Below are 10,784 nucleotides of genomic sequence, written 5' to 3'. Positions count from 1 at the left end.
ATCAGGAATGGGTGTTGGATTTTATCAAATGCCTTTTCTGCATCAATTGATATGATCATGTGGTTCTTTTTCTTTGTTTTATGTGGTAGATGACGTTGATTGTTTTTTAATGTTGAACCATCCTTGCATGCCTGGTATGAATTCCACTTGGTCATAATGAATGATTTTCTTGATATGTTGTTGGAGTCTATTGGTAGGATTTTGTTGAAAACTTTTGCATCTATATTCATGAGGGATATTGATCTGTAGTTTTCCTTTTGAGTGATGTCTTTGCCTGGTTTTGGTATCAAGGTTATGCTTGCTTCTATAAAATGAGTTGGGGGGATTCAATCCTTTTCTATGTTTTGGAATAGTTTGAGTAGGATTGGTGTCAGTTCTTCTCAGCACGTTTGGTAGAATTCTCTGATGAAATTGGGCCAGTACTTTTCTTGTTGGTAATTTTTTTATGACCTCTTCAATTTTTTCTTTTTTTATGAACCTGTTCAACTTTTCCACCTCAGTCTGTGTTAGTTTAGGTAACTGGTTTCTGGAAATCTGCCCATTTCTTCCATATTTTCAAATTTGATGGAGTACAGTTCTTCACAGTATCCTCATATTATCCTTTTTCTTTCAGTTGGTTCTATTGTGGTGTGACCCATTTCATTTCTTATTTGTGTCATTTGTACTCTCTCCCACCTTTCCTTTGTTAAATTTGCCAGTGGTTTGTCAATTTTATTATTTTTTTCAAAAACCCAACTTCTGGTCTTGTTGATTTTTTCTATTGTCTTTTTACTTTCTGTTTCATTGATTTCTGCTCGAATCTTGATTATTTCCTTTCTTCCAGTGACTGTAGGCTTTTCTTGCTGTTATTTTTCTAATTGTTGGAGATGTTGATTTAAAGTATTGATTTTAGCTCTTTCTTCTTTTGATATGTGCATTTATTGGTATAATTTGGTATAAATTGGTATAATCAGTTTCCATGTGTTTACTCTTTTTCTGTTGATCTTCCTATTGTTGATCTCTAATTTGATAGCATTATGATCTGAGAAGGTGCTTTGCAGTATTTCAGTGTTTTAAAATTTATGAAGGCTTGCTTTGTGGCCTAACATATTGTCTACCACAGAAAACGTGTGCTAGAAAAGAATGTATATTGTGCTGTTGGGTGAAGTTCTCTGTAGATGTCTATAAGGTTACATTGGTGGATTATATTGCTTAGCTCTTCTGCATCTTTGTTGAGTTTCTTTCAGGTTGTTCTATCTTTCATTGAAAGTGGTGTATTAAAGTCTCCCACTAAGACTGTGGAGTCATGTGTTTGCCTTTTCATCTCTTCTAAAGTCTGATTTATGTATTTTGGGGCTCTTTCATTGGGTCCATACATATTTATTATGTTTATATCTTCATGTTCAATTGATCCTTTAATCATTATATAATGTCTTTCCATGTCTTGTATGGTGGTTTTTGTCTTAAAGTCAATTTGATCAGAAATTAATATTGTCACTCCTGCTCTTTTATGGATGCCGTTTGCTTGATGTATCTTTTTCTAACCTTTGATTTTTAGTATATTTTTGTCTTTGTCTCTAAGGTGTGTCTCTTGTCAACAGTATATTAATGGGTTGTGTTTTCTTATCCAGTCTGCAACTCTCCATGTCTTGAGTGGTGCATTAAATCCATTAACATTCAGTGTAATTATTAAGTATGAACTGGTTGCTGTCATTTTGTTATGTGTATTTTCATGATGTCCCTGGTTTCTTTGTTCTGTATTATTTTCTGTGCTGAGCTCAATATATTTATGAATCATGTTATCATTTTCCTTGTTGATATTGTTTTAGTATTTTCTGAATATTTTATTTGTCCTTTTTATTGTGATATGAAAGTTTATTATTTTTCTTTGAGATTACCTTATGACTTATAATTTTCTCCCCGAGTTTAGAAAAGCCCATTCTTTCTTGCAACTCTCTTGACTTCCTCACCATTTAGAAGTTCTGTAACTACACAGTCTTTTCCCTCTTTTTGTTTGTAGTTGTCCTCACTTGCCAATTGATGTCTTTTGTTCCTTGTTGACAATCTTGTAAGGTTATTTTACTTTGGGTATGTTCCTAGATGTGGTTTCTGGGTTATGCCATCTTGTGTATTAATGGTCGGTTGTTGTTTACTATATTTGGTTCTCTGTTTAAAGGACTCCCTTTAGTATCTCTTGTAAGGTTGGTCTGGTTTTAACAAATTCCCTTAGTTTCTGCTTATCTGGAAATCTCCTAATTTCACTATCATATTTGAGGGACAACTTTGCTGGGTGTATAATTCTTGGTTGAAATTATTTTTTCTTTCAGGGTTTTATGTATACCATCCCATTGCCTTCTCACTTACATGGTTTCTACTGAGAAATCAGAGCTTATTCTTACTGGATATCTTTGTAAGTAACTTTTTGTTTTTCCCATGCTGCTTTCAGGATTCTGTCTTTGTTTTTGGTTTTGATGAGTTTGATGATGATATGTCTTAGTGATTTTCTTTTGGGGTCTACCCTGTTTGGGGTTTGTTGGACTTCCTGAATGGATATATTCTCATCTTTCATCATATCAGGGAAGTTCTCTTCCAACAAATCTTGGACAATTTTCTCAGTGGTTTCATTTTTCTCTTCCTGTTCTGGAATTCCAATGACACATAGGTTATTCCTTTTGATGGTATCCCACATGAACCTTAGGCTTTCTTCATTTTGTTTTCATCTTTTTTCTGATTGATCCCTTTCCAAAGAAGTATTCATGTATTTGTCTTCAATCTCATTAATTCTGTCTTCCATTGCATGAATTCTACTCCTGTGCCCTTTCAATGTGTTATCTATTTCTGACAATTTAGTATTAATCTTCTGGATTTCTATCTGTAGATTTTGCATTTCTAATTTTTCCTTTATTTTATCATGTTGTTCTTGTATTTTCTTCCAAAATTCCTCTAGGGATTTGTCTGTGTTTTCCTTGATCTATCTCTCAATCCTTTGAAGATACCTAAACATAATTCTTTTGAATTCCTTATCAGGGAGTTCCAATGCTTCTTCTTTCTCAGGGATGTGCTCTGGGTCTATATCCTGCTCTCTTGCTTTTACCACTTTATCTTGCTTCTTTGTGTGGACTGTGATGGTCTGTTGTTTCTGAGACATTGCAGCATTGTTGTATTAAGTGCTCTGTTAACTGTTTGTGAAGAGCAGCCAAGGGTGAATCAGGCTCTTCTTGGTGGTTGTTTGTCATTGGCCCATTGGTGAAGAAGGAAGTGGTGGCTCTCATTCAGTAAGTGAAGCTGCAGGAGGTACGGTTGTAGTTGTATTATATGGGAACTGTTGCTTTCCAGTAGTCCATGTTTTGAATGTCCTTGTGGTTCCTGGCATGTGGGATCTGTTCTTAAGTCCCTGAAATCTAGGATAATGCTGTCTCTTTAAATATCCCAAATGTTCAAACTGCTTGTAAACATTCAAAATGGCTGCTCCCTCTAGACAGGCAAAAGTCGACAACTCAGCCCACCTTCCTCTTTGCTGCTTCCCCTTTTATTCACCAGCCACCAGAGCAGTCCCTGGCTAGCAGCGCTGATTTTTAGTTTAATTCTTACATCTTACCACCACTTGGCAATATCCAAGCTGTCTTGCCATCATGATCACTGCCAGACCGCAGTTCCATATGTCTCCTTTTTTGGTGTTTTCATGCAAATTCTTCTGCTAGTTGGAGTTTAGTCGACTTGCATATCCTTCCCTTCAAAGTTCAGGGGTCCAGGATTATCTTCTGTACATGTGTTAACTGGTTTCCCTTTTCTTTGTTGAAGAGGGTCTGTGCAGTCTTTCTGCCTAGTCCACTATCTTACCAGAACTCTAATCTACAAATTCTTAAAGACGTATTTTGGAATTAATCTCATTCATAACCAGGGCCTGACTATACTTCCCCCAATACCCTTTCAGGATAAAATGTACTTTCATCTGATCTTTAAGGTCTTCCATGATCTGCCTTTCATTTCTTATCTCTTCTTCACCTTGGGATTTATGCATCAGGCCACTGAACTCCCTGTACTTCCCCAAACAGGCCATGTTCTCCTGTGTTTCCATCTTATTACACCTGCTGGGTTTTTTGCCAGGTTCTTTCCCTATTTCTAGTCTAGCTCAATGGTTTTTCAAGTGTGGTTCCCAAAACAGAAGCTGCAGCACCTGGGAACTTGCTAGACATGCACATTCTTGGCCCTACCCCAGACCTAACAAGTCAGAAAACTCTGAGTTAGGACCCAGAATCTGTGCTTTAATAAACTCTGTAGGTGATTCTCATGCATGCTGAAGTTTGAGAGCCCTGATCTAGAGATAACTTACATTCAAGCTTAAAACTCAGCTCAGTCCACCTCATGGACCACAATGCCTCTCTCTCACTGGATTAGGTACCATCCTGTTTGCTACCATATCATTGCTCTGATTTAGCATTTATTAACATTTATCATCATCGTTTTTTTTTATATTTGTTTCTCTTCCCTCATAGAATCCAAGTTCCTCAAGAGTAGAGATTGTGCTTTATTGTTCTTGAATCAACAATGTATGCCTCACCACTTGGCATAAATTCCACCACCATCAGTTGCTGTAGTGTTGATTCTGTCTCATAGTGACCCCATGGATATCAGAATAGAACTGTGGTCCATAGGATTGTCATTGGCAGAGTTTTCAGCATTTCTTCTGAGATGCCGCCGGGTGGATTCAAACCTCCAACTTTTCCATTGGTGGTGCATTTAGCAGCTCAGTGCATTAAACATTTGCACCATACAGGGTTTCCTGATAAACTAGGGGCTTAACAATGTTTATAAATGACTGACTGAATGAGGAGAGAGGTAAAATCTTACCACATATATGAACATACTAGATGGTCATAACGCATTTACTAATTACATGCAAAACTTAAATGACTTCAAATCACTGAATTGGGACTGTGTTTTTGTCACAGATTACAAGTTTGTTGCAGAATAATGCCCCAAATATAGTGTCAAGATAAATAAATATAAACTGTGTATATTTTAAGGACCAATACAGTAGCCTAATCACATTTTAATGGGAACTAATTTCTGAGATAGTCTAAGTTACACTGGACAAACCCATCAGCAACTTGCAGTCTGAGACCCTAAAGGTTAAGCACCTTAAAAAGTTCCTTCAGAGGTTCACAGCAACAGAGCAGGACAGGTGCTGACTTCATGGCTCTTTGCTGTTTTTTTTTTTTTTTTTTTACCTCTAATCTCAAAATAACAATGCATTAGCATTTGGCAAGAAATGTGTATGCATATTTTTCTTTACAGTTTAAAGAAAATTCTGATTCAAGTTCCTCCATTCAGAATGATGAATTATAGACTTCATAGTGCTACTGAATTATGATTTCTTTAAATTATGGTTTATGGTAGAAATGCCAATACCAGCTATTCATTAAAAACTTTCTATTTCCCCCTTTATGTCTCTGCCATGCCCCAGCCCCATATTTTCTGAAACTATAGCTTCTCCCTCTGTTGTGGTTCAAGGTTGGCATGCTACATTGGAATGTAATTATGTGGGCACTAACTAAAACATGGAATCATAATGATTAATTTACAAGGTTGCATATTTTTGTACTTCGGTCTGAAAGGGGTTCTGGGACCATATACCACAGACATAGGGTTATAGTGTTGTTGTTAATTGTCTGAACTAAGATTCATGTACTAATTTAGCTGTCACCTTTGCTTCAAACCTTTCCGTGGGCCACACTTCCCACATAATACACAGGGTCTTCTATGTTTAGCGTTGATCTCATCCTCACCATGCCTCTTCTGACTTCCTAATTTCTCCAAGCTTTTTGAACTAGTTGAAATTTCTCAGCAGTCATATTCCCTCTCACCTCTGAAGATTTTCATTGCTGATTTTCCCTCCAGTAGTGCTCTTCATCATCACCTTTCTATTCCTCCCAACCTGCCCTAAACTGTCACCTGGATAATTTGTATTTTACTCTCTGGATTTAGCACAAACAGCACCCTCACCAGGAGCTTTTATAGCAGAAAGGAAACTTCTGTAGGACTTCTGGAAAATGGAATAGCAGTCTCTCCAGCGAGGTGGGCCTACAGCTGAATAATTAAACCCAAAGGGAGCTGAGCAAGTGGACATAAGCCTGACATTTCTTCCAAATACTCAGAAAGGCCTTTGACTGTCTGGGATGCTGTAGAAAGAACATCAGCAGCAGGTGGGAGGCTGAGATGGGTTCTATCTAGCCTTTTTTTTTTTTCATTTTGGCAATCTTAGGTTTCTTTTTCAAATCATTGAGAGATATTTTTACAGGCTGTTATTAGCCCCTACGTGTGCTCTGGGCCAGGCATTCCATGGATATTAAGGAAGTTCAACCAAATCTTGTCAGTGTGCTTTCTCAATCCTGAACCAAGAGCTGTCTCACTAAACTCACAGTCATGTGGAGAGATGCTCCTACAGAGAGTTTAGGCACCTCCGGTGTCTGTGGTAAGATTGCGATGTTGAACATGCGGCTTTCCAGATGGGTCTGGTCATCTGTGGCACTGGACACCTGAAATGAAAAGTCGCACCAGTGAGACTCTCATATTCTTTGGGCAGGAGCACATTTGTATGCATTTATTTATTTATTTTTCTTCCTTTTAACTACCTGTCTTTGAATTTTACGTGGTCTTGCTTTACATTTTTTATTCTGATCTTTATATTTTATTTTTTACTGTTTATAAAAATGATAATCATTTTTAGGCAATTCTAAAAATACAAGAACGTTTTAAGTAAGAAAAAAAATCATCTAGAATTTCAGTCTAGAAAACATTAGCAATCTGTTGCATTTCAGCTTAATCTTTTTTTCTGTGCATATATATCATATTTTATATCCATTATATAGTCTATGTTTTTACTCAACATAATGATAATTTGCTGTATCATTAAATCTTGAAAATATCATTATTGGTTGGCTATATAATGCCTCATTATATCGCTGTTGCTAATTGCTCTCAAGTTGGCTCCAAAGCATGGTGTCCCTATGTACAACATAACAGACATCGCCAGCTATTACTCCATCTTCATGGTCACTGCCATGTCTGAGTACATTGTTGCAACTATTCTGTAGTAACTTCAATCTAGAAGGCTCATTTTTGTTTTATTTATTTTTATTTTAAGAGCTTGTTTTACATTCAGTGTAACGCATACATTTAGTTTCATTCCCCATTCGCCGTGTCCAACCCTAACCCAGTCTCCTCCCCTCCTTACCCTGCAACCCTCCCCCCTGTGGCCCTCATATTTAAGTACTCCGGTTTTTCCTGCATTTCCTCAGTTTGAATGTTGGTCCTCTGGTGTCCCATGGCCTATTGCTCTAAGGGATGTATTACCATAGAGTATGTGGGTGCATCATCCCGGGTTGAATGGTTTGCATGTACATCTTGTTAACTATTGGGCTGAGAGCCCATCCCTGGGGCTGAGTTTTATTTTAGACCCAAAATGTATCCCAGGGCCATAGTACTGGGGGTTTCACCAGACTCCATCAGACCAGTAATTCTGGTCATTATTGAGTTTTTGGATTTGTTCCATGTTTTCCCTCCCACACTATCCAGGATCTCCAGATTTGATCCTTTCCTGAGTGGTTGGCATTGGTAGCCGGGCACCAACTAATTCTTCGAGGGCCATTGTGTCCTAGGGCTGATTGCTTCTAAATGTGTGTTTTTTTTTTTTTTTTTTTGCATTCTTCTTTACTTCTGATGCTAGGAGACCATTAGCTGCATCTTAGATGGCTGCTTGAAAGCTTTTATTTAAGATCCCAGTTGCTACTCACCAATGAAGGATGTGGAGCAATGCTTTTATGTATTTTATTGTGCCAATTAAGTCTGGTATTCCCCAGTACTATGGTCCTGAGGTAGTACATCTATTGGATCTCTCTCCCATAGTGTCTGGATGTCTGTGAGCGATTACTCTGTGTCTGTCTTCTATTGTTTCTGTAAGGACTGCAGGTATTTTTTATCATTGGTGTCTGTGCAAGATTAGCCTCAGCTGAATCTATCCTTGGTCTAGATGTTCACTGATTCCTATCTGATCATCTCAGGTGTTCATGTGTATAGCCTAGTGTTTGGTGTTAATGGCAATGTGGCATTGTGGACACATTGGTTGGTATTAGCATCTGTCATCTATCTCTTATGTGCATAATTCAGTGTCCTCTCATTTCCCAATGTTATTATGGTGGTCATATATCCTTCCTCCGGTAGCATAGTGCCTAAGGCACTTGACTGCTAACCAGAAGGCTGGTTAGCCTTGGAAACCCAAGGAGGGGTCGCTATGAGTTGGGTCTGACTCAATGGCACATAACAACAACATCCTTCCCGTATATCCCTCCCCCTACCCATGTCAACGTGTAAGCCCCAACTAGCCCAAAATTAATCCCTCCTCTTACCTCCCCTTCTTGGTAACCTACTAGGTGAGTTTCCTTTCCCAAGCAAACCCTTCTCTGTCTTTTTACAGTAATTGGCTCACACAGTACTTGTCCTTCTGTGATTGACTTATTTCACTCAGTATAATGTTCTCCAGGTTCATCCACGTTGCAAGATGATTTGTGTATCCCTCATTGTTCTTTAATGTGGCATAGTATTCCATTGTGTGGATATACCATAATTTGGTTATCCACTCATCCATTGATGGGCATTTAGGTTGTTTCTATCTCTTTGCTATGGTGAATTGGTCTGCAATGAACACAGGTGTACATACATCTGTTCCTGCACTATCTCTCACCTCTTTAGGATATATTCTTACTAATGGAATTGCTGGTTCAAATGGTACTTCAATTTTCAGTTTTTTAAAAGGCTTGTTTTCCAGAACTATAGCGGACAATTTCTATTGTGATCTATAGGGTTTTCTTTAAATTTTACTTTGTTGTTGCTGAGAACATACACAGCAAAATATACACTAGTTCTACAGTTTCTAAATGCAAAGTTCAGTGATACTAATTACATTCTAAAATTGTGCAACTATTCTTACTCTCCTCTTCAGAGTTGTCTCAATGCCTGCTAAGGTTCCTATCTAATTTTTCGAGTTGCTCTTGTTAGTTTGATGCCATACAGATCTTAACAGAGCATAATACTCAAAGCAGACTTTTTTTTTGCACGAGTGAAGCTAAACTATAGTTTATTTTTAAGACAACTTTAGGGAATATTTCTAGTTTAAGGTTTAAAGATTATTTCAGGGCAATAGTTTCAGAGGTTCATCTACCCTCCATGGTGACAGAAAGTCTAGAGTCCTTAAGAATTTAAAATTCTGCTTTGCATTTTCTCCCTTTATATCAGGATTCTTCTATGGAATCTCTGAGGAAAATGTTCAGTAATGGTAGGTGAGGATCATCCAGTCCTTCTGGTCTCATGGCAAAGACAGCAGTTGTTCATGGAGGAAATTGGGCACAAATTCCATGTCCTTCCCCTTTTCCTGACTTTCTGCCTTCCTCTGTTGTTTCAGGTGAATAGAGACCAATTGCTTGGCTTAGCATAGCCACTTATGAGCTTTTAAGACCCCAGGCACTACATAAGGAACTAGCAGGTAGAACAGAAGCACTAACACATTATTAGGCCAATGAACTGGATGTTTCATGAAACCATGACCCTAAGCCTCCAAACCAAGGAACCAAATCCTATGAGGTGTTTGGTGTACATAAGAGGCCTCAGCGGCTACTTTTTCTTTTCTTTTTTTTGGTGGGGGTTGTCATTGTAAATCTAATACACAACTTTTGCCAATTCAACTTTTTACAGGTGTACAGCTTATTGACAGCAATGACAAAAGTTGATTGTGCAACCCTACCCTTAATCAGTCTGATTTTTCCATCACCATTAACCCACTGTTGAAGGACTAGAGAAGCCATCTTGGTGAGAAATTACAGAAGTAGAACAAACTAACACTATGATTAGGGTAGACGTTAGCCATATGATTAATTTTCTATCTTTCTCTCCCTCCTTCTGTGTAGGTTAGACATTCCGGGTTGTTTTCTTTCCTTACACATCCCTTGGAGAATGTGACGGAAACTCACTGCACATTTTTAGCTGAAAGCTGCAATTTATAGAGTGAAATGCCCTGAGAAAAGAGACACCAAACAACCAAGATGAAGAAGAAACAGGGACATCTTTGGCCAAAAGGCCTGAGTGTTCCCACTCCCACATTTTCCAGTCCTCTAGAGTTAATCTTTTCCAACAGGTACGAAGAGTTTACAAAACAATCTAAGGCAGATTTTACATCAATGACCAGAGTGAAGTTCACAAGGAAGAGATGAGTCATCCTGATAACAAGAAGACATTATTAGCAATCCTCAAGGCACCCTACCCCTGAGCCGTTTAAAAACCAAAACCTTTTCTTAGCTTGGGGAGACAGACTTTTCAAAGAAAAGATTCTATCTCATTGCATATTGATACTCAATAAATTATTTCGCTTTCCCACTTCAACCTGTTGTGATAATTGGCTCTATGTACAGGGGGTAAGGATCTTGTTGTTCCTACACCACCACCTTTACTCCACCCTCCAATCCCTGCTGCTGCTGCTGCTGTTGTTGTTGTTAGGTGCTGATAAGTCATCTCCAACTCATAGGGACCCTACATACAGCAGAACAAAACACTGCCTGATCCTGTGCCAGCTTTACAATCCCTGCTACACTTGAGTCCACTGTTGCAGCTACTGTGTCAATCCATCTTGTTGAGGGCCTTGCCCTCTTTCAATTACCTTCCACTTTACCAAGCATGATATCCTTCTCCAGGGAATGGTCTCTTCTTACAACATGACCAAAGTAGGTGAGACGAAGTCTGGCCGTTCTCATTTC

The 10,784-nt window shown here is 38.3% G+C and overlaps 1 protein-coding gene across 1 annotated transcript in view; it reads right to left on the bottom strand.

The window, feature by feature from the left end:
- FRAS1 (Fraser extracellular matrix complex subunit 1) overlaps nucleotides 1-10,784 on the bottom strand; it is a 541,721-nt gene that overhangs the window by 293,949 nt on the left and 236,988 nt on the right. Inside the window, exon 31 of the mRNA XM_007950381.1 lies at nucleotides 6,402-6,518. Within this exon, the coding sequence (XP_007948572.1) occupies nucleotides 6,402-6,518 (117 nt within the window). The remainder of the gene's footprint in view (nucleotides 1-6,401; nucleotides 6,519-10,784) is intronic.

This window comes from Orycteropus afer, unplaced genomic scaffold, assembly GCF_000298275.1.
Source record: "Orycteropus afer afer isolate SDZICR_OR568_19922 unplaced genomic scaffold, OryAfe1.0 scaffold00270, whole genome shotgun sequence".
NCBI lineage: Eukaryota > Metazoa > Chordata > Mammalia > Tubulidentata > Orycteropodidae > Orycteropus > Orycteropus afer.
Note: the sequence above shows the minus strand (reverse complement) of the source record. Positions and strands in the feature narration are given on the sequence as shown.